The sequence below is a fragment of the Ammospiza caudacuta genome, chromosome 26 (assembly GCF_027887145.1).
Source record: "Ammospiza caudacuta isolate bAmmCau1 chromosome 26, bAmmCau1.pri, whole genome shotgun sequence".
Classification (NCBI taxonomy): domain Eukaryota; kingdom Metazoa; phylum Chordata; class Aves; order Passeriformes; family Passerellidae; genus Ammospiza; species Ammospiza caudacuta.
Genome location: NC_080618.1, coordinates 5,819,405 through 5,842,465, shown reverse-complemented (window position 1 = coordinate 5,842,465; position 23,061 = coordinate 5,819,405). Strand labels below are relative to the sequence as shown.

General features: G+C 50.9%; 3 protein-coding genes across 3 annotated transcripts in view; all 3 read right to left on the bottom strand.

Annotated features, from left to right (window-relative positions):
- Positions 1 to 857: 857 nt before the first annotated feature.
- On the bottom strand, positions 858 to 7,189 carry LOC131568333 (indoleamine 2,3-dioxygenase 2-like). The gene is made up of 6 exons (XM_058820359.1): positions 7,095 to 7,189; positions 6,200 to 6,299; positions 5,914 to 6,031; positions 5,746 to 5,797; positions 3,608 to 3,756; positions 858 to 1,466 (listed from the first exon to the last, which is right to left on the bottom strand). The coding sequence occupies exons 1-6, from the start codon at positions 7,097 to 7,099 to the stop codon at positions 1,099 to 1,101; spliced, it is 792 nt and encodes a 263-aa protein (XP_058676342.1). The 5' UTR covers positions 7,100 to 7,189; the 3' UTR covers positions 858 to 1,098.
- Positions 7,190 to 8,789: 1,600 nt separating this feature from the next.
- LOC131568159 (disintegrin and metalloproteinase domain-containing protein 32-like) lies at positions 8,790 to 21,754 on the bottom strand. The gene is made up of 20 exons (XM_058820081.1): positions 21,740 to 21,754; positions 20,615 to 20,688; positions 20,270 to 20,485; positions 20,073 to 20,151; positions 19,791 to 19,867; positions 19,480 to 19,669; positions 19,232 to 19,297; positions 18,911 to 18,982; positions 18,129 to 18,295; positions 17,689 to 17,770; positions 17,407 to 17,543; positions 16,606 to 16,792; positions 15,686 to 15,775; positions 15,170 to 15,368; positions 14,840 to 14,948; positions 13,439 to 13,622; positions 13,119 to 13,199; positions 12,921 to 13,038; positions 12,489 to 12,642; positions 8,790 to 8,850 (listed from the first exon to the last, which is right to left on the bottom strand). The coding sequence occupies exons 1-20, from the start codon at positions 21,752 to 21,754 to the stop codon at positions 8,790 to 8,792; spliced, it is 2,358 nt and encodes a 785-aa protein (XP_058676064.1).
- ADAM9 (ADAM metallopeptidase domain 9) overlaps positions 20,969 to 23,061 on the bottom strand; it is a 28,100-nt gene continuing 26,007 nt past the window's right edge. The window contains exon 22 of the mRNA XM_058820356.1: positions 20,969 to 22,889. Within this exon, the coding sequence (XP_058676339.1) occupies positions 22,775 to 22,889 (115 nt within the window). The 3' untranslated portion in view covers positions 20,969 to 22,774. The remainder of the gene's footprint in view (positions 22,890 to 23,061) is intronic.

Genomic DNA, 23,061 nt, shown 5'->3' with positions numbered 1-23,061 from the left:
GGTCTGCTCAGCAGGGCAGACAGAGGCACTCTGCCTGCCCCCAGGGCAGTGTTATCTTTTTATACTAAAAAATACGTGTACAATATTTACAATTACTTCCCAATACCCATCACCTATGTTAGACAGTGAGCTTCTACTCTAAACCAATCTAAAAATGCCACCATCACAGCAGAAGATGGAGGCCAGGAAGAAGAAGAAGAAGAAGAAGAAGAAGAAGAAGAAGAAGAAGAAGAAGAAGAAGAAGAAGAAGGACAGGACACATCCAGATTCTTCCATCTTGCCCCCTGAACCCCCATTCTAAAAACCCCAAAAATCTATTTTTCACCCTTATTATTCACCCTATTTTTCACCCTTCACCCTTATTCACTATTATTCTACTTAAACCATCATGGCTTGCAGATCTTCATGTAAGGTTGGTAATTTGCTCCATGGGTCAAGATCAAAGGCAGAGGGGTCTTGGGCTCTGTGCCAGGGTCTCTGAGCCCCCTGGCAGGGTCTTGGCAGTCCAGGACAGCCAGAGGAATGTCCTGAATTCCGACAGGGGGGGATGCTGAGCTCACATCTCTGTCACTTCTCTCTGTCACCAGCCCCGAGGGTGTCCCTCGTGTCCCAGACCTGCACAGGTGGGGAGGTGCTGCTGATGGGAGGTTTTGCATCTTGGCTTGTTGCAGATGGAGCCCCTTGGCCTCCTGCACCCACTTTGGGCAACCCTTGGGGTGGGTCAGGTGTCACTGACATATTTTCTGAAAAATACCTTTGGCTAGGATTTTCTGCTGAGAAGCTGAGAGGCCTCAGAAATGAAATGTAAGCAATAACTACCTGATGGCTGTGGAATGATGGCTTACCAACAGGTGCATCTTTGATTGGTCTCAAGTAGGTTGGTCATCAAGTAAAAACAATGATGGTCCACATGTGTTGAGGCTCTGAGTCTGCCACGAGACTTTATTATCATTCTTTTCTAGCCTTCTGATGTCTCCTTTGTCCTTCTTTAGTATAGTTTTAATACGGCATTTTTAATATAATATATATCATAAAATAATAAATCAGCCTTCTGAAACAGAGTCAAGATTCTCATCACACCCACAAACACTGCCACCGTCAGGCCCTTATCATCCCCTCCCTGGTGGTGTCCCTGATGCTCTTCAGGAAGCTGAAGATGTGCGACCCTCCAGTTCCTTTATCCTCCAGTGCTGACGGCGCCTTTCCCACAGCAGGGCCAGCCCCGTTCAGCTCTGCCCGCCTGGCCCTGGCTTTGGAGGCTGCCACAGCGATGTACTTGGTGACAATGGTGATGTGGTAGGACCTGAGCTCTGCCAGCGTCGACACGCAGCGGTTGAAGGCGTTGCGGAGCCGCGTGTTCCCCGAGGAGAGCACGAGGTGCCGCGGGGACAGCGCGCCGCGGATCTGCTCCACGAAGGCTCGGTGGGCCGGGGGCATGTACTCCCTCATCCTGAGCAGGAAGGCGGCTGTGAGACACCAGAAAAGGCAGGAGTAAGTTGTGGGTAAGTGGATTAAAAGCTCCAACCCTCTAGGAGAGAAGCTGGCTAGGAGCTGTGGTGCTGGCACAGCCTGCACAGCCTCCTCTGCCCTGCCTCCAATTAGTTGAGTGTTCCAGGTTGCAAGGCAAGATGTATTCTATTACCATCTGTATGGCAGTAGTCTTTTGTCAAGTGGGCAGTTTGCCTTATCTCTCTCTTTGAGTCACCACAATCACTCCTCCCTCTGGAGGGTATCTGCTGATAACAGCTATTGAATGTCACTGCATGGCTGATAAGAACTACAGCATCCCATTGGGAGATGTGAGCCCAGAGGGAGGAGCCAAGCATTACTACCCAGATATAATCCAGAGGTTTTGAGACACCAGCACGGCTTCTCCACTGGATTTCCCAGAGGAACAGCAGCTGCCTCTCCTTCCACTGGATCTTCAGAGGAAGAATCCATCCTTCTCTACAGGATCCCTGCTCCAGCAGAACCACCCCTGACACTGCAGGAGGGCTGAGCCACAATTCCAATGGGACTGCTGCCAACAGCCTGACCCACAGGGTGTCAGGTTGGGTTCTGTCTCTGTCAGTGTTGTTTTAGTGCACTGCACTGTTTATTTTATCCTTTTATTTTTCTTCTCTCTTAAAGGCTATTTCCTGCTCCCATATTTTTGCCTGGGAGCCCCTTTATTTAAAATTCATAGCAATTCAGAGGGGTGGGGAGGGTTTACATTCTCCATTTCAGGGGAGGCTCCTGCCTTCCTTAGCAGACTCCTGGCTTTCCAAACCAAGACACTGAGAAAGAAAGCCCATATTAGGTCAGTGCTCCATTAGAGCTGGTGCTAGCCCTAAAAGGCAAGGTTTAGCCCTGCTCCCAGCCTTTTGGTTTTCTTTTTTTTTTTTTTCTTTTTGCTAATTTCTGGTAAATATTTCTGTTGTGGACTGGACTAAAGTGGAGCTTTATGAATGACCTCTTACTGGCAGGATGCCTGCACGCTCTGCTCACTCATCTCTTGGACCCATAGAGAGCCTCAGCAAAAAGATGACATACAGAAAGCCAAATGCATGCTTTTGTGAATCTATCATGGTGAGGAAACACCTGCCAGAGGCACATTTGTAACCTTCCTCCCTGGATCTGGGCAGAGCCTGGTGCCAGCCGGAATGAGATGGGCAGACCTCCTCCTGCCTGCCAGAGCTGGCACACTCATGGGAGTCGCTGTGGCTCATCTCTTCCCCAGCCCCTCATCAGCTTTGGAGAAGGAAAAGTGTCACCATCATATTTCCTGAAAAATCCCTTTGCCAGAATTTCTTCTTCTGGGAAGATGAGAAGCCTCAGAGAAAAATGAAAACAATAATTATCTGATTGCTTCTCCTGTGTTTTGCTGCTTTGGAATGTGGTTGGAGATTGTTTATCCAACAGGTGGTTGCTTCATTGGTTTAATCGGAATTGTTTTAACTGAATGACCAATCACTGTCAGGCTGTGTCAAGACTCTGGAAGTAGTCATGACTTTTTATTATTCATTCTTGTTAAGCCTTCTGTCTGTATCCTTTCTCTATTCTTTAGTATAGTTAAATTATATATATAACTATTATATATATATACTAATCTTTAGTATAGCATTCTATAATATAATATTGTGGTGGTGATCACAGGGGTCCCAGGACGAGGGAAGAGATGAGAATCTTGACTCCATGTTTCAGAAGGCTTATTTATTATTTCATTATATATATTATATTAAAAGAAAATTATATATTAAAACTATACTAAAGAGTAGAAGAAAGGATTTCATCAGAAGGCTTGAAAGGAAAGGAATGGAATGATAAAATCTTGTGACTGCTCACAGCCTCGACACAGGTGGCTGTCATTGGTCATCAAGTAAAAACAATTCCACATGCTGGGTAAACAATTCTCCAAATCACATTCCAAAGCAGCAAAACATGGAGAAGCTGAAACTTCCCAGCTTCTCAGGAGAAAACATCCTAACGAAAGGATTTTTCATAAAATATGTCTGTGACATAACATCATAAAATAACAAATCAGCCTTCTAAGAACATAGAGTCAGGTTTATCTTCTTTCCCCTTATTGGGGTTGTCTGTGAATTGGACAGAAAGGCTGTTGGCTCACCGCAGTCCTGGCGGTGGCAGATGCCCAGGAGCTCATCGAAGGCGTGCAGGACCGTGCTCTGCGCCGCGCTGCCCCCCGAGAACGCCAGCGCCTCCGCGGACACCCCCTCGTAGACGAGCCCCTGGGCCATGGCAGGGTTGTCCTTCCAGCTGGGCAGGAGACACGGCAGTCAGGCAGCGGCCATGGGGACAGAGGCCTGGGAGAAGGGACCTTGGGCTCGCAAGATTGAGCAAAACCTCCCTGGCCCATGGATCTCCTTCTCCAACGCGGCCATGTCAGCCTTTCTCAAATACGAGATAAACTGATAGGAAATCAGATTCTGTGCCAAAGCACACAGCGAGGGCATGGGGGTAAGGAGAAATCTTTCATTTTTTTCTGAGCCCTGTGAGAAGGGGCCTTGGGCTGGCAAGATTGAGCAAAACTTCCCTGGCCCAGCCCAGGGATCTCCTCCTCCATGTCAGCCTTCCTCAAGCAGGAGATAAACTTGGAAATCACATTCTGTGCCAAAGCACACTGAGACCATGGGGTTAAGGTGAAATCCTTAATATTTCTGTGAACTTTTTCCTTAATTTTTTTCTGGGCCCTGTGAGAAGGGAAACTTCCCTGGCCCAGCCCACGGATCTCCTCCTCCAACACAGCCATGTCAGCTTTCCTCAAACAGGAGATAAACTTGGAAATCAGATGCTGTGTCAAAGCACACAGTGAGGCCATGGAGTTAAGGAGAAATCCTTACATTTTTTTTCTGTGCCTTTTCCTTAATTTTTTCTGGGCCCTGTGAGAAGGGAAACTTCCCTGGCCAAGCCCATGGATCTCCTCCTCCAACACAGCCATGTCAGCTTTCCTCAAACAGGAGATAAACTTGGAAATCAGATTCTGTGTCAAAGCACACAGTGAGGCCAGGGAAGGAGAAATCCTTGATTTTCCTTTGCCTGAAGAGTGTTCTCTGCGATCTCCACGCCCTGGTGAGCACCCAGCATGGTGCTGGGACACGTTGCCCTGCCTGGCTGCACCTCCTGCTCCAGTTCAGGAAGCTTTCTGCAAGCAGAGAGGGGAGGCAGCACTTTTCTGGGCAACAGTGGCACTTTACAGCAATTCCTTGAATGTCAGTGGCCATTGAGTGCAGAAATGGAGAAGTGCTGACACCCAAATGGAGACAGGAGTTAGGATTTCAGGGAGGTGAAGTGCCTGGCACAAAAATATCTGTTGGCCTTTAGCAGAAAGCACCATTCCAGGAGGCTTTGGGTGCTGGCTGCACTTGGGCTACAGGAACAGATTTTACACAAACTGCAGAGAAAATAGATTCATTATCAAATACCAGAATATTTTTAGTTCTCCCAGGATTGTATTTATAGTAACCTCTACTAGTGGGAAGTTCTTAGAAGCAGAAGGGAATTTAAAAGGCATGTTTTCCCAAGCTGATGACCATCGAGACAAGGTCAGCTTGTCCATAAAAAATGAGAGAAACTTAATCACAATGCACAGAGCCTTTTACTTGAGAATTCTGAGATATGATGGAGAGAAATAAAAATAGAATCCCCCTGAGAAGCCTGAGACTGAGTGTCTGCAGATGCTGCAGCCCCACGGGGTGCTGGGGGATGGTGAAGGCTCCATGCTGGGCTCCTGGGCTGTGGTTCTGCCTTGCCCAAACAGCATTTTCAGTATTTGGGGGGGAATTTTCTATTTTTTGAACTGACAGAATTGTAACAGAGCAGCAGCAAGAGGATTGTTACAGATGTTTGCTTAACACACAGTGGGAAGAGCCTCTGCTCAGCTCTGCAGCTTTGTGTACACAGTGTGGAAGGAAAGAGAAATTCCTCTTCTCCTGTCAAAACTGTTTGGCCAAGAGCAGGAAAGATTCATTTGTGCACAATTCTGGGTGTTGGGGCTGTCAGGGCTGAGCTGAAGGATGGAGAGAAGCTGGAGGGAGGCAGACCCCAGCCCTTGGCCACATCCATGCCCAATTCCAGTGCCTAGGAACTCGTGATCAACAGGGTCATGATGCTCTAGGGAGAGCAATGCTGGTCCCTACCCTGCCCTGAGGAACTCCATATCCCACCTGGGCTGCCCCTTCCCTGCACATCCCCAGTTCCCCCCAGCCCTGTGGCTCTGAAGGGAAACAGAGAGAAAGATCCACTCACCCAGAGAGAAAGATCCGGATCACAGAGTAGAATACTTCTGGGTCCACATAGTCTAGGAGGAAGTCAGTCAGATCAGATCAGATCAGATGAGATCAGATCAGAGGTGATGGGCAGCTGCAGCAGAGGGTGCCATGAGCTGCAGCATGCACAGGCACCAGCTGCTCTCACCGTGCATCCTCCTCAGTGCCTCCCTCATGGCCTCGATGGCCCCTGCCAGCTCCTCCAGGGCTCTGTGCAGGGACTCCTCATCCCCCTGCAGGGTGGCACCGAGGGCCTGGGGGATTGCCTGAGGGAGGAGGAGGGAGAGCATCAAGTCACAAAGGGGGAGGATGTCTGTGAACATTTGCTGCCACCCATGGCAGCCCTGCCCCTTCCCCAGCCTGGGTTCAGGGACAAGAACACCTTGTGGGTGCACCTCAGGCACTTTAGAGCCCCAACACAGGGTGGTGCCCACCTTAATGCCAGGCACAGCTGCCTTCTCCACAAGCAGGGTGACAAGGATGAAGCCCCTCAGGCTCTCTCCTCCAGGCAATGTGATGATTGTGTCCAGGTTCCTGCACAAAAGGGCCAAGAACAGGGATTGGGGAGGGATGGTGGCTCAGGATTTCCTTTCACATTGTGGGACCCTGGGAACAAAACCATTCCAGAGTCCAGAGCCTCTTATCAGAGGAGCTGGCACAGAGTGAGAGGGGAGTGTGGTATTTGCAGGGTCCCCAGGATGGAGGAATTGAGAATGACTCCATGTTCTTAGAAGGCTATTATATTATATTACATTATATTACATTATATTATATTATATTATATTATATTATATTATATTATATTATATTATCATGTTATACTAAAACTATACTAAAGAATCAAGAAAGGATACTTACAGAAGGCTTAACAAAATACTAATTAAAAACTCATGACTGTCCACAGTCCTGACACAGCTGGACAGTGATTGGTCATTAAGTAAAAATAATTCACATGGAACCGATCAAACATGCACCTATTAGATAAACAATGTCCAAACCACATTCCAAAGCAGCAAAACACAGGAGAAGCAATCAGATAATTATTGTTTTCATTTTTCTCTGAGGCTTCTCAGCTTCCCAGGAGAGAAATCCTGGTGAAGGGATTTTTCCAGAAAACGTGACAGTGACAGGAGAGCGGGACTGCTGTGGTTTAGGGGCCCTGCCATCCTCCCTGTGCCCTCCCCATGGTCTGTGCTGTCACTGCAGTGGCACTTGGGTGACAAATAGAACACACATCAAGAGAGGTTCAGCCCAAGCAGTGCTACACAGCTGAGCCAATCCAAACAATAACCAGCACCGTTAGAAAAGAAATGAGCAGTAACTACTTACTCCATTTCCAGAGGCCTGAAGGCATTGCAGTTATGGCCAACAACATGCACAAGAAAAGGAGAGAGAGAGAGATATTATAAATTGTTCTAGTAACAATTGTTCTAGCAACCTTGGCTCTGCACAGGAGAGCTCTTCATCCCCTTTCTCTCTTTTCCTCCCTCTGGGTATGGAGGGAGCTCCTGACTTCAGCCTGTCTGTGCAAAGAGCAAATCTGGGCAGAATTGGGGCAGGGAGGGTTTGGAAGGACCTTGGGATCTGCTGGGCACAGAAGGTGTTTTCCATTGCTCTGAGACTGTCTGCTGTGGAAAGTGGATTTAATACCCAGCAGAGGAATGACTTTTTCATTTGATGGAGCTGAAACGGCCCTGTGCTCTGCAGGGAACAGAGGAGTTTTTCCTAGGGGCTGCTCCCAGAGTCACCCACATCCCCACAGAGTCCCTGTGTCCACACCCACGAGGCTGAGCCCAGCAGACGTGGGATTCAAGGGGCTTTGGCAGAGCAGGAGCAGTTTGGGACCAGTCTGTCCTGCTGATCACTGATCTGTCCCTGACACCTGCAGGAAGAACCGTGCTTGCCCGCTGGCATTTGCTGTTTACCCGTTGGGGTCCTTCCTCCTCCAGTTGGCCAACACAAAGTCTGCATGGCTGAGGATGGGTGGGAGGCCCAGGGCCTGGGACACCTCCCAGAAGGGGACAGCGAGGTTTCTGGGCAGGACCTGAGTGTCACAAAGCACAGGGGAAGGTGGGGATGTGGTCAGGCTGTGGAAAGGTGGCGGCAGCTCCTGCTGCAGCCTCAGGAAAGGGGATTTGCTCCCATGGGGAAGTGCTAATGGAGCAGCAGCAGCTCCCAGAGCCCAAGGAGCAGGTGACCCTGCTTTACCTTGCCTTTACCTGCACGGTGCCCTCCTCGCCCTCCTGCCACACGTAGCCCATGGTGATGAAGCTGAGCACCAGGTGTGCCAAGTGCAGCTCCTGACGCCCTCGGAGCTGCTGCGGGCTCAGCTGCGGCATCTGCCAGGGAAACCCTTGGGAGCAAGGAGCAGAGCCAGCAATGCCAAGGGCCCTGTGCTGGAGGGGCTGCCCTGCCAGCTGGGGTGAACCCTCCTGGTGCTTCTCTTTATGCCTCCCTTCCCACCCACCCTGCAGGAATTGTGCTTTGTTACTGCTCTGTGAGCAGGGACAGCAATCCATGGGGTTTTATTCCTCCTGGTGCTGGGATGCCCACGGGGCAGCTGATCCCAAAAGGAGCTGGCATCAGGGAGCATGGCTGGGATGAGACATGGTTCTTGTGACACCTAGAGGGGCCCTGCTCCAGCCCTTGCTGCCTGCTGAGCGCTTGGATCTGCTGCACGAGCTGTTTCTGTGCCAAAGTTAAGACTTTGCTGTCGCCTGGTGTCTGTCCTGGCTCAGCACACATTTGGCAGCGTTTTTCAGACACTGCTGTGTCAGAGCAAGGTTTGAGAGCTCTGGGGGCAGGAAGGAGGAGGCCATACCTGGTGGGCAGGAAGGAGAAGCCCATACCTGGTGGGCAGGAAGGAGGAGCCCATACCTGGTGGGCAGGAAGGAGAAGCCCATACCTGGTGGGCAGGAAGGAGGAGCCCATACCTGGTGGGCAGGAAGGAGAAGCCCATACCTGGTGGGCAGGAAGGAGGAGCCCATACCTGGTGCACTCGTGAGCGGAGCTGGTGGCTCGTGATCAGCTGGGGCAGCTCATGGGCAATGTCCATCCAGGGCCTGTAGGGTGCTGGCAGCTCTGTCTTGGTGGAAAGAGGCAGAGGGAGGGCTGTGAACGTGCCCAGGCTCCCAGCTGTTATAGCAGCTTTTTTGAGTTAGGTTTAATAAGTTTTCAGAGGCTTGGAACACACTTAAAATAACTTAGCTACTTTTAAAAAGATAAAAATTAACAAAATAGCTTTTGTTGCAGTGTTAAAAATAAAAAAAGTTTAATAAAAAGCAAAATAACAAACAAAAAACTAAGTTAGATGTTAAACATTTTTTGTTTTAGTAAAATACTTTTAAAAAGTGATTAATTTCTTTGGGTTTTTTTTTAATTAATTACTTAAGCAAAACTTTTTAGCTTCTGTCCAATTAGTTATCCTTAAGTTCAAAGTAAAACCTCTTAAACCTATAAAATGAAATTAAATTAAATTAAAAGAAATAAAATAACTTATAAGCTTCTTTCCTTTTTTAAAAAAACAAAAAATAGTTTTGTCACTCCATCAACAAAAAACACATTTGTACACCCAGCACCCACCCAGCCCCACACACCACTGCTGGTGGCTTTTGTCTGGTTCCCCCTCCTGTAAAGTGAGTATGTGTGGTCACAAATGAATGGATGGTGACCACAATCTGTCAGTCCCCACCCACTCCCACTGTGGAGCCAGATTGAAATATGATTCTCCTCAAGCCAGGTCTCACAAGCTCTTGGAGATCTATTTCACACCCAAGACAGCTCAGCTACCTCAGAAGGTATAAAATCAGCAGATGGCTTCTGCGGTAGTGTCGGAAATGAAAAGGTTTTAATAAAAGGCAAAATAACAAAACTCTTTACAGATGAAAACTGATCCAGGTGCAAGAGGTTCTTGCCCCTGATAAAACACCTCACAAAAGCAATTCGTTTCTTTGTTCTCTTCTTTTTCTAGCAAATTGCCCAAGCAAAACTTTTTGGTTTGGCTCTTGTCCAATTAGCTATCCTTAAGTTTGAAGTCCCCTAAGTCTAATGAGATGTCTTTTCACCATTGAAGAGAAAAACTTCTAGGCTTATTTCCTTTTTAAAAAAAACAAAAGATAGTTTTGTCACTCCGCCACCAAGAAACACATTCCTATAAGGGATAAATAGCCCCGCTTTGGGCACAGGACACCTGCACTTCTTGTGCTCCCCAAAATCCTGTAGAGCCAAGGCCAGTCAGAGCTCCTTCACCTCTCCTCTGTGCTGCTTGCTGCAGCTGCTTTCATCATTTTAAAGGGTAGGGGTTTGTCCTGTGAAACTGCCTGTGCCCAAATAACACCTGCCTTCCTCACGGTTCTTTGTCAAGTGCTACAGCAAAATGCCAAATCCAAGCTCCCCCAGCAGAAAGCTGCTCACCAACCCCTCTCTCTCCTGTGCACGCAGGTGGGGAGGCACAGCCAGCTCCTACCAGAGGGTCGGGGAGCAGGAATCCAAACTCCTCGGAGATGTGGAACCTGCTCAGTGCCAGGGGCAGCAGCGGGGCCTCCTCGGTGTCAGCGCTGCCCTCCATGGCTGGTGCTGCCTGCCAGGGCTGCTCTGGCCCGGCCACCCCGCTCAGAATGTGCTGAGCCAGCACCTGGGGGTCAGCCTGGCTGCCCAATGGCCGCAGGGTCATTGAGCAAACACGGCTAAAGGTTGCTGATAAGGCTCTGTCTGCTGCAAACATTCAACTCTGTTCCTGTGGGATGGGAAAGCCTTGGGTCACCTGTCTCTGGGGAGCAGGGGCTGTGAGCTGACCCCTCCCAGGGCTGCCCCAAAGGGCTGCCAGGCTCCCGTGGGGTGGGAGGTTCTCAGAATCTCTGCTGGTCACAGTGACTCTGAGATATGTGCAAGTCTCCTTTTCCCAGCCCAGCACATGAAGAAGGAGTCAAGATTCCTCTGTTCTCATTCTCGTGTTTATTTATTATTTCTTATGCTTAACATTTTTTCTCTTACCTGCTGAGATCTGTCTGGCAGGTCAGGTTGTGGCACACAGACCACCTTGGGGTGGTATCTTTTTATACTAAAAACTACCTGTACTTTATTTACAATAACTTCCCAATACCTATCACCTATGTTAGACACTCACTGTCTGAGTTTCTACCTTAAACCAATCCCAAAGTGCCAACATCACAGCAGAAGATGAAGGGAAGGGAAGGGAAGGGAAGGGAAGGGAAGGGAAGGGAAGGGAAGGGAAGGGAAGGGAAGGGAAGGGAAGGGAAGGGAAGGGAAGGGAAGGGAAGGGAAGGGAAGGGAAGGGAAGGGAAGGGAAGGGAAGGGAAGGGAAGGGAAGGGAAGGGAAGGGAAGGGAAGGGAAGGGAAGGGAAGGGAAGGGAAGGGAAGGGAAGGGAAGGGAAGGGAAGGGAAGGGAAGGGAAGGGAAGGGAAGGGAAGGGAAGGGAAGGGAAGGGAAGGGAAGGGAAGGGAAGGGAAGGGAAGGGCCAGGGTACAATAGGACTGACATCCCTGTGGGGTGCAGGGGTACAAACAGCAGGACTGACACCCCTGTGGGGTGCAGGGCCAAACCCAGGGATACAAACAGCAGGACTGACATCCCCATGGGATGAGGTCTGAGGGCACTGCGGGTAACATATATTTCACATATAAAACAGAGGTGTTGCCTTCACTCACAGTCAGCACCAGGGCCACCACACGAGGCCTTCTCTGGTCCCCAGCTCTGAGGAGGGGGACCATGAGCCACACACATTCACATTCACACAGGAGAGCTCCACTTCAGAGGCAGCCCCAGGGCCTGAGCCAGCGCTGCTGAACAGCCCCCAGCATCAGGCAGCTTCACAGCCCTCACAGACAGGCAAATCCCAACCACCATCGTGTACCCACAGAGAAAAGGGGACAATCTCAGCAGCTGTGGCCTCTAGGCCCCGAGAGCAGGGTTAACTCTGATAAAAAACAAACTACATAAGCAGAAAACCACGCGGCACTGGCCATGACACCAGCTTTGCCCAACACCTTTAATTAGTGCCCGTGGTGCTGCCCCAGCGCTGGCTCTGCTGGTGGGTCCGTGTTTGTCTTCATCTCCAGCTCTGGCTCTAGCTCTGTGTCTGTCTGCAGCTCTGGGGCCAGCTCTGGGTCCTGGAGCTCCAGGTCTGGCTCCCATTTTAGCTCCAGGTCTGGCTCCAGATTTAGCTTCAGGCCTGGCTCCAGATTTAGCTTCAGGCCTGGCTTCCATTTTAGCTCCAGGTGTGGCTCCCGTTTTACTTCCAGGTCTGGCTCCAAATTTTGTTCCAGGCCTGGCTCCTGATGTAGCTCCAAGCCTGGTTCCCGTTTTAGCTCCAAGCCTGGTTCCTGTTTTAGCTCCAGGCCTGGTTCCTGTTTTAGCTCCAGGCCTGGTTCCTGTTTTAGCTCCAGGCCTGGCTCCTGATGTAGCTCCAGGCCTGGTTCCCGTTTTAGCTCCAGGCCTGGCTCCTGTTTTAGCTCCTGCTCTGGCTCCAGATTTCGCTCCAGGTCTGGCTCCAGCTCGCTGCCCGTGTCCCGGCTGGTGCTGTGGGGGATCTGCAGTGGGGCCTTGGCCCTGCCTTGGCTCAGGGGGTGCCTCAGCCTGAGGTCACCTCAGCCCTGGGCAGTGTCCTCATCTCCCCATGGGAGTCCCCCCATCCCCTCCCCTCTGCAGGGATGCCCTCAGCCCTTTGACACCCTGCCTCCCCCAGGCCCCTCAGGTCCCACTCACCCCTGGGTGCCCGGTGCCCACTCCCCGTGGCGCTGGCCGGGCATCTGCTGCCGCCACAGGCCGAGCCCCAGGGCCCCCGTCAGCAACAGCAGGATGAGGCAGGAGCCCAGCACCAGCCAGGCCATGTCACCATCATCCAGTGATCGATGCACACCTGGTGGGAGACAGCTGGATGGGCATGGGCACTGCCAGTCCTGCTGGGCACAGGCACTGCCAGCCCTGTCTGTCCAGCCCAGCACAGGCACAGCCAGCCCCGCTGGGCACTGCCAACCCAGTCCTGCACAGGCACTGCCAGCCCAACTGGGCACAGCCCCTGCCAGCCCAGCCTGTCCAGCCCATATGGGCACAGGCACTGCCAGCCCCAGTGGGCACTGCCAGCCCCGCACAGCCCCTGCTAGCCCTGCCCACGCCATGCCACGGGTGCCCACTCACCTCCCTCTGTGAACTGCAGCCCGCTGTCCATGCTGCCCCCCTGGCGGGACCCCCTCCACTGGCAGTCGGGGGGCTGCCAGCCCATGTTGCAGTGGCAGTTGCCCTTGTTGTTGCACACCTGCAGGGCCAGGGAGGGGTACAGGTGTGCAGGGGGCTGGTACAGCTTGTCCCACCCAGCCCAGCACCCCTGGCACTCACCCCGTGGCCGTGGCACTTTGTGTTGCTGTCACAGATCGGTCCCAGCACCGACACTGGGTGGCATGTGCCGTTCATACACACCTGGGAAAAACCATGGCAGCTCCAGCCCAGCACTGCCTCACCCATACAGCGCTCAGCACATCAGGCTGTGGCCCAAAGGGAAATGAAAACACACTATTTAAAAAAAAAAAAAAAAAGACAAAGCCACAGCTCTGCCCTGAGGCCAGGTCATTTTAGTCAAGCAATGAGTGTTTCTATGATCTTGTTAATATTTACAGTTTCTATTTGTCATTCCAGGTGATTACAGAATATCTCCTTACCCTTCCAGAGCCACACTTTGTCCCTGGAGTGACCAGAAGGGGATCCAGCCATGTGGACACGTTCAGGTAGTTCAGAGTCACACAGATATGATGCTTCACCCGGGCGTACATCACGGCAGTGGCAGGTGCTAAGAAGGGCTTGTGGGATGGGTATGTGCAGACCAACTTCCCACACCTGAGGTCCCTGGAAAGCCAATTTGCACAGGATGTGTATCAAACATACAAAGAAATGTGGGTCTGTTCTTCAGCACAGGCTACAGCCAACATCTGAGGTCACCATTTGTGGTATTTGCAGGGACCTCCAGGACGAGGTGAGAGATGAGTGAATCTGACTCCATGTTCTTAGAAGGCTAATTTATTATTTTATGATATTATTAGTTTATTATTTTTAAAATGTATTAATTTGTTTATTAATTAATATATTATTTTATTATATTATTTTATGATAGTATTTAGTATAGCATTAAAGAATGCTATACTAAAACTACACTAAAGAATACAGAAAGGATACAGACAGAAGACTTAACAAGAATGATCATGAAAAACTCATGACTGACTCCTCAGAGTCCGACACAGATGATGGTGATTGGTCATTCAGTAAAAACAATTCCCATGAAACCAATCAAACAACCATCTGTTGGTAAATAATCTCCAGCTACATTCCAAAGCAGCAAAACACAGGAGAAGCAATGAGATAATGTTGTTTTCCTTTTTCTCTGAGGTTTCTCAGCTTCCCAGGAGAAGAAATCCTGAGCAAAGGGACTTTTCAGAAAATGTGACAGTGACACTGGTGTTACAGATCTTATTGCAAGAATCCATCTTTTCTGTGTGGGTTTGAGGTTTTTTTTCACAGCTTGTACACAACTGGAAGCACCAGAATGCATTTTCCCTGTGATTCAGACCTTCATTAGCTACAGGATCAATGCTTAAATGCCACACTGGCTACATTGTAAGACAACACCAAACAGAAATAAAAAGAAGTCTCAATTCTGACAAATATCATGTGAAATAGTGGAGTACCAAACATGCTTTTTCTCTAACCTTTACACAGACACAAGAATTGTAATAATTGCAACAATCTGTCCTGTCACTTGTTGGATGTAGCCACAGGTTGGAAGTGTTTCCTAGACTAATTCTCAAGGTGAATAAGTGCAGATGAATTTAGAGATGGAAGAACTTAGTGGATTTTAGCAGAGGCAGTGCCCCCTGGCCAGCATACCTCCACACACAGCGCCAGTACGCGTGGTTGGGCTGGAACCCGCAGTGCCCGAACCTGCCCGTTAATCTCCTCATAACACATCACAAACCTCATCATAAACTGGAGTCTTGCCACTTCTCCTGAGTGTCCAACCCCAATGAAAGCTGGATTTCAGCACATCCAGCGTCCCCTGGGCAGCATACCTCCACAAACAGCGCCGGTACTTGCGGTTTTGCTCGAACCCGCAGTGCCCGAACCTGTCCCGCTGCCCGTTAATCTCCTCGTAGCACATCACAGGAGCGTTCTTGGAGTCTGCAAGTTCAGCAAGAATATTTGTTACTCTAATAGATGATGTGTGTAAATTCCTGCTGAGTAATCTCGCTGAATGGAAATCCCGGCATAGCAAAGCAGGATTCCAGGAAATTCGCCCTGATGAGATCACAGCGATATGCACCAAAATCCCAACCAGGCAGGTGACGCTGTGGCCACCCCAGCCCCTGAGCAGCGCCAGTGCCACCAGCACAGCCTGGTACCTGTCCCGTAGATCCTCCTGCACTGCAGGTCTGGGGACTGGCAGCGTCCCCGGTAGCAGTAGCCGGTGCCACGCCAGCACTCCTGCCCGTCCTGCACGTACACATCGGGCGGGCAGGAGGCCGAGGAGCCGCTGCAGAACTCGGGCAGGTCGCACTGGGCATCGGCGGCCGGGCGGCACAGCGTGTTCCTCCACTTGAACTGGGGAGGAGGAGAAGCTCTGCAGCCTCCCAGCCTGGACAGTAGGAGCTCTGCAGCCCCCCATGTCTGCCAGGCAGAGCCCACATAGCCCCCTCTGTCCTGAGGTGCTCAGGTGTGACATGTCTGTGACACTGCCTGGGACAATCCCCGTGTAATATTCCCCACCAGGGGTTCCCAAGAGCTGAGCTGGGCAGCCCAGCCCCAGGAACCTTTCCCACTGCACAGCAGGAAGTTTGGCTCTATCCCTCAGCATGGGAACATGCCATTTGTCCAAAAAGAAACAATGATTTTTTTATAATTATAAAGATATGCCTTACCTGACAGTTTCTACAACATAATCCAGAGGCACATTTTGCTCTCGGCTTCAGTCTACAGTTTGGAGTGCAACACCTGTCCTTCAGGCATTCCTGTGGACACATGGCAAGCCCATGTTATTTTGTTGTCCCCCTGAGCTTCTCCTCCTCCTCTCCCCGTATTACTTGGGCAATATCCAGCAGAACAAACAGGCAAAGCTGCCACACAGAAACAATCTCCAACCCAACACAGCCCTCCCTGGGCTGCTCCCCACGTGGGAATCCCTAAAATCAGAGGGTTTTGGAAAAGCTGCAAAAGGCCTCAGAGACAGCAGAACTGTGATTAGGGCTGAGCAGCAGCCATGAGATTGGTCAGCAGAAAAATTATGTAAAATGTAGAAAAGCAAGGACAAATAGAACAATGGTCTGTGTATTAACGCTTGTCTAGAATAACTCCCTAAGCTACAGAAAAGTTTATCTAGTGAGATATTAGGGAGTTCTAAGCTTAATAATGGAGCTCTGTGCATTGTGTTTGAAGGCTCACAAGCAGGGATTGTATTTGAAATAAGCAAAGTACCTGTGCATATGGTGGTTGGATAGAACTACTGTCAATGTGCTTTTGCTTGGTGTGATTGGTCAAAAAACTTATAAAGTGAGTTGTAACATTAAGTTCTTTGTCTGCTGCCTGGGATGTGAGCTGCTGGCATCTTCCCATTGCAATAACCATGGAATGAGAGTGATGCTGGAAAATCAAACAGCTCAAGGCACGTTCCCAGCAGTCCTGTCCTGTTTGGGATTTGTACACAGCCCATGGCTGGCGATACCCCGCTGCACTGGGGCTGTGTACAAAGGTTGGTGACTCCACGGGCACTGGGAGCACAAAGGCAGGGCTGTGCCCACCATGGCTGTGCCCACCATGGCTGTGCCCACCAGCCTGTGCCCACCTGTGCCGTGCCACAGTCGCACTGCTCGCCCGGCTCCACCACACCGTTGCCGCACACGGCGCCGCTCTGCCGGGACTGGCGGCTCAGCCGCGGGCTGCTGAAAAGGCAATCCCCTCTGCCCTGCTTCAGGAAGACCTCAAAGTCCCTGATGCTGCAGTTGCTGAAGGCTTTTGACCCGCTGAAATATCTAAAATAAAGCAATGATCGGGTTATAAGTTACACAAAGCAATCATCAGTTTATACCTTACACATTCACCACCCCTCTCTCTCTCCAAAGCTCTGTGCAAGTCAAGGGCTCACCCAGACACTGACAGCCCCTGGGGTTTATTAATTCACCTGATCTACAACTCATTATTAACAGAGATTGAAAAACATCCTCATTTTAGAGAGCAAAGGTCTCTTTTGTCAAATTAGGCACTAAATTGCTATTTAATTAATTTTTTTTTTCTTCTTAGAGGAATAAAAGCAGGGATTTCTTCACTGAAATAATGGTATTGAAATAACTGAAATAACTGGCGTTCAGGCATTGGAATTGCTGCCCAGGGAGGTGGTGGAGTCCCCATCCCTGGAGGAGTTCAGGAAATCACTGACACGGCACTCAGTGCTCTGGTTCAGTTGACAAGGCAGTGATTGGTCAAAGGTTGGACTCCATGCTCCTGGAGGGGTTTTCCAGCCTGAGTGATTCCATTTTTGCAGTGGAATGACAGTGCTGGAGGACACCTCTGACAAGGGGACACCGTGCAGCCCTCCCTGTCCCTCCCTTCATGTGCCCCAGCCCTGCAGCCCCTCGGGCAAACTCACAGCGCCTCAGGGCTCATGGTGCAGACCCGTCCAGGGCAGCTGCAGCCTCGGGGGCTGTCGGGGCTCATGCCCAGGCTGTGGCCCAGCACCTGTGCCAGCAGCACAGAGAAGGACTCCAGGGTCACGTTCCCATGGTACTGGAGGGAGGAGAAAAGGGAGCTGCCGGAGCTGAGCACTCCTTGCAGAGACACAGATCCTCCCATGTGTTCCATCCATCCCTGCTCGTGCTGCTCACAGCCCTGAGGCTGCTGAGGGACAGGCACAGGACAGGAGGGACCTTACCAGGGTCACTGTGGCAGCAGCACCTCTCTGACATGCCTTTCCTGGAGCTGCTGCACCCACGAGGGCTCCTTGGTGCCTGTACCTGGAACAGAGCTGGGGTCACTGCTGGGTGTCCCAGGGACCCCCTCTGGCTGTGGTGGGTCCCAGGGACCCCCATCTGGGTGATGGCTCTGCACAGCCCAAGTCCCCTTGGTGCCCCTATTTGCTGTCCCCAGGGGAGTTGGAGCAGGGTCTGGTGCCTGGTGCTGGAGGGACTAGGGGCATGGCAAGGGATGGATGGCACCATTGCAGCTGCTGCATCACTAGGAGGAATGGCTTGGAAGAAATACTTTAAGGATTTAGGAAATATGGATTTTTAACGAGCATTTTTGGACAGTTTCAACTTATATCGGTTTGATTGCTACCACGTAACCTTTAACACCAATGAACCTTTATCTCACCCTAAGAGAGAAGCAATGTTGTGTGCCTGTGGCTCCAGAGACAACTGTTTCCACTGTAAAAATCGCTGTAGAATGTCATCTGTGTCCCCTGCTGTTGATATTTTATCCCCCTCTGCCCACAGCTCCAGGGAGGACAGCACAATAGTGATATTAAGAGGATTAAACATCTGAAAATAAAAGAGGAAATCTGTTCTCACACCTTCCCTTCATGCAGAGCCACCACTCTGCACACAGTAAACACAGGGGAAAAGTAAATTGCTGCTGTCAGTGCCTCAATGACACCTGTAGCCAAAAAGAATGAACACACCTAAAGAATAAAGAGATACAGCAAGAGGCCTGAGCCGAACTCCAATAACTTCATAAGTGTTAGGGGTTTGGGAATAATTTCTCATTACACAAGAGAAGCATAAGACCACAAATGGAGTAAAAAACAGGATTGGAAGTTGGTTACAAGCACCTGAGAGCAAGCAGGTGAATTGGATCAGTGGGATCAGGGGAGAGGGAAGCAACTCAGGAGTCCTCAAAATGCAGGGTTTGGCTGCCCTGAGGCAAACTACCTGTTTATCTGTACATCTGCACGAGACATGGCCATCACACAGGGAAAGATGTTCTTGTGTGGCAGACTGACATGCCCAGAGGAAAAACCTTCTCAGGAAACATGGAATTTTTAACATGACATCCTCCTAAACCTAAAAGCAGCCAGAAAAAGGTGGCCACTGCTAACATCAACATCCCCCTCATCCCCCATCCCACTGCAGTACAAACCAGAATTAAGAACTCACATTGTTGATTAAGTTGAAGGCCTGGATTACGTTCTGTGTCGCAGCATTCGGGTCTGATCCCATATAGTTGTACTGAAAAACAACCCAAGAGCACACAAGGGCAGACAAGGTGCTTACCATGTCAATGTTGGAACATTGAAATGATTCCCAACACTGAGCCATGGAGCGACAAATTCACGTTCCTTATTTCCTACAAAATCCACAGCATGAGGAACTTTTCAAAACAGAAAATAAAGCCACATAAAAGCTGGGAAATTTTACCATTTCAGTGCTCACAGAAGTCAGGCAAAGAAAAGGGAAAAGTGGCTGGCATGGACTTACCAAAGCCTTGTCCAAAACCACGTACACTGTGAGGAATTTGGGAGATTGTGCAGCGGCCGAGAGGGGCTAAAAGAGAAAATGGGCCTCAAAGTACAGATTCTGCATTCTCTGGTCACCTCACTGCTGCTGCTGGCTGTGCTTGTGTCCAAGTGTCTGGCCACAGACAGACAGAAACCCTTCCAGCAGAACCAGGTCCCTCCTCACAGGACAGGGGCAGCAGCAGCACTGTGAGCACAGGCAGCACTCACCTCATCATCATCATCCTCAGGGGCCTTGTCCCAGGCTGCCAGCCCACCCTGCCCTGCCTCAGGGGGGCTCTGGGCAGGGGGGGCTGCTGCCATCTGCTCCTCACCCACTCGGTACAGCACGTGCTGGAAGGCAGGGGAGTAGCCCAGGGGCTGGATGCTGTAGCTCACGTTCTCAAACTGCAGCAAACCCCTGCCAGGGCACCAGCACTGCCCACCTGCTCCTGGGCACTGGCACAGCTGGCACAGCTGTTTGTTCTGCAGGCCAGGCTGCCAGGGAGGGCAGCACAGGGACAGTGGGGCTGGTGCTTTACCTGAGCCCTGAGCAGGTGCTGAGGGTCACTGCTGAGCTGGGGAAGCCATCGATGTAGCCCCAGTAGTGGCAGCCTCCCTGGGACATGAGAGAGGACAGGGAGCCCTTCCATGGCTGGGCAGGCCATCCCCTTAATCAGCATCCCCTTGATCACCGTCCCCCTATCCACCATCCCCTTATTCACCATCCCCTTACCCAGCACCCCAGCTGAAGCAGCTGCCTTGGGCAGAGACAAACAAAACCCAATGTGGAACAAACACAGCCCAAAGCAAAACCAGGTTACCTCAGAGTGGGCAGAATCAGCGTGCAAAGATCCCTGCTCACTGGCCACGTAAGTCTGGAAATCATCAGATAGAAAGGCACTGCAAGAGAGAGGTGAAAAGTGAGGTACTGACAGCAGCATCCATCACCCAGAGCTCCTCAAGCTTCTTGCAGCCACCAGGGAGCAGGGCAGTGAGGAAAGTGTCAGGGCCAACTCACTGCTGCTGCAGGTGGATGGTGTAAGGCTTCCCCTCAATCCTCAGGGTGTAGGACACTGCCTCCTTGTGCATACAGAAAAGCAGAGAAGGGGAGAAATGGGAACAGGGAGTTGGGAATAGCACAATCCAAGGCCTGCTGTGAACAGCAAAGGGGGAGCACAGTGTGGCTGCAGCCACCCTGGTGCTGGCAGTACCATTGTTACAGCTGCCACCACATCTGTATTCCCCCAGCCCCTCTCTTTAGCTGAATCCTCCCTTTCCCCAGCCTCTGTTACAGCTGCCACCACATCTGTACCCCCCAGCCCCTCTCTTTATCCGAACCCTCCTTCCCCAGCCCCCCCAGCACCGTGCCTGCTTCAGCCCCTCCTCTCCTTTCGTGCTGGCCCCCAGCTGCTGCGGGACCGTGATCTGGGACCAAACCTGCCCACCCACAGGGGACAGAGACCCCCATGGCTGAGCCCGGTGCTGGCGGGCTGGGGGCTCAGGGGGGCCCTGCCCAGCCTCGTGCAGCAGCTCCAGGAGCAGCAGGAGCAGCAGGGGTGGCATTGCACAGAGTGGCCCCATGGCCGGCCAGTAACTGCCCCCCAGTAACGGCCCCACAGCCCACCAGTAACTGCCCACAGCTAACAGCCACACCAGTAACAGGGCCCCCACCCCTTAAAGCAGAGGCTGAGGCAGAGATTTGTACAAAACTGGCATCTTTATTGCTTGTTGGGGCTGTACAAAGGGGTTGGGAGCAGCTCTTGGGCCGCTGCAGAGGGGACACAGCTCCCGACCTGCCCGGGACAGGTATCCCTACACTTTACAAAAGAAAGTCAGTAGTCATCTTCAGCATTCACCACCAAAATCTGGAGCCATTTCCTGTCCTTGGCATTGCTCCTCACACCACACATCCCTGCTGTTCCAACGGGCACGCCGGGAGTACAAAAACTCTTTGTCTATGAAGGCACCATGTTCAGCATAGTTTAGTTCACACACACAGCTGGATGACTTCACTCCCTGGATCCCCTCCTCTTTCCCCACCCTCTGACCAGGGCTGGAGATGGGCTGCATCCAGCTGCAGAGCTCACTGTGACAGACAGACAGACAGCCCGCTCAGCCAGAGCAGGACACAGCAATTAGGAAGTCATTGATTATCTTGGAACAAAAAGGAGACCCCCACCAGTACAGTTGGTGAAATTCTAGGTGACATTTTACAGATTTAATGGTGTTATAAATCTTAATCTAAGTTTATGGGAAACCACAGGAGTTCAAGTATTTTATTACTGCACACACTATATATATATTTATGTATGTATATACAGAGAAAAAGATTATTTTTTGGCAATATTAGGGGGATTTTACAGATTGAGCTGGGCTTGTGGCGAGCACAAAGCGAAACAGCCCAGCAGGCTCTTCAGCACTTATCTCACTTTTAGCAAGTTTGTGCAATAGAACCTCACTTTTAGCAAGTTGTGCAATAGATTTCTACTTGTGACCACGACATCCAGCTTCTACCCAGGGCACCACAGAACCAGCATCTACAGCTCCCTCTCCTGAGCACCTCTGCTCAGGAGGAGTTCCAAAATCCAGTCTAGCCCATGGTGCAGGAGCACAGGGCAGCCCAGTCTGACACACAGCAGCCCTGACTGACACCACAAGGGCTTGGCTGTTAAATTCAGGGTGCATCAGCCACCAGGCTCCCATTTAAAGTGCTCAGAGAAGCTCTGGTGGTCCAGGCAGAGACACTTCCCACTTCCCAGTGTTCTGCAGGGACTGCAGCTGTCTTTAGACCTCAATTAAAACCTAGCAGCAGCCCATTGTTTAAAACCAGAATATGGCCGTGTCTTCTCGTACCTTTATCTCCACTGCCCATCCATGAATTAGTGGGAATTAGTACAGGAGTCTCATTTAGCCACTCTCTAATTAAAAAGCATTAAACTCAGTGCTCCTACAGCACAGCTTAGTGTCAGTCAGCATGGAGTTAAGAATTTAAGTGCATTATTATGCATCTATAAACATATATACATGCATAAACATGTTTAATATATATCTCTCTTCCTGAAAAAGTCCTCTGAGACCTCATTCCATTTATGGTGTACATGGGAAACACTTTCCAGTCCATGCAGAGTAACTGTAAATTAACTGACAGATCTTGCTTTGTAAACGGGTTACTCCAATTCCTCACTGCACAATCAGAGAGACAACACCAAATCAGACAATTTCCTTACCAGGGCTCGTGGCAGAAATGGGGAAACCCAAAGCCACGTGCTGGATTTCAGGACTATTTCCCTGCTGCCAGCCTGGCTGCAGCGGCAAAGCTTGGACAGAGCGAGGGACAGGCTGGGTGTTTCAGTCCCTGCAGCTTTGGTCGAGGTATTTATTGAGTGTAAAGTTCTACATTCCTGCTCGGGATCTCTCGTTTGCCCTGTCCCAGGCTGCAGAGGGAGGCTGCCGGCACTGCACTGCCACGGGATGCCAGAAGGGGAACTGCAATTTCAGCTGTCGCAGCCAGCAGCTCAGAAAGCTACTTGGGAGGCAGAGGTGCCGGTCGGGAGGGGAAGTACTGTCCCTGAGGTAAACATTTCTGCTGGGCTGGAGGCGGTCCCTGAGGTACAACCTTCTGCTGAGGGGGTGGAGGCCTGCAGGGGACACAGGAGGAGCAGTCAGTGCCACAACATCACACCCCACCCTGCCCCACCACAGCCCTCACACCAAGACTCATCCCAAACATGCCATGCTCAAACTGTGCCTTCAATGGCCTGAAATCCTCTGGGAACCCCCATCTGGTCAAACTCACCTTTAGAATTCACA

Coding starts and splice junctions, on each gene's coding strand:
- LOC131568333 (XM_058820359.1), bottom strand. Junction 6,032..6,199: donor CAGCTGTGCCTGGCATTAAG/GTGGGCACCACC, acceptor CTCCTCCCTCAG/GCAATCCCCCAGGCCCTCGG. Junction 3,757..5,745: donor ATCCGGATCTTTCTCTCTGG/GTGAGTGGATCT, acceptor TCTCCTGCCCAG/CTGGAAGGACAACCCTGCCA.
- LOC131568159 (XM_058820081.1), bottom strand. Junction 20,486..20,614: donor GAGGGGCTGAAGCAGGCACG/GTGCTGGGGGGG, acceptor GGGGGAATACAG/ATGTGGTGGCAGCTGTAACA. Junction 18,296..18,910: donor CCTTCAACTTAATCAACAAT/GTGAGTTCTTAA, acceptor TTTTATTTTCAG/ATGTTTAATCCTCTTAATAT.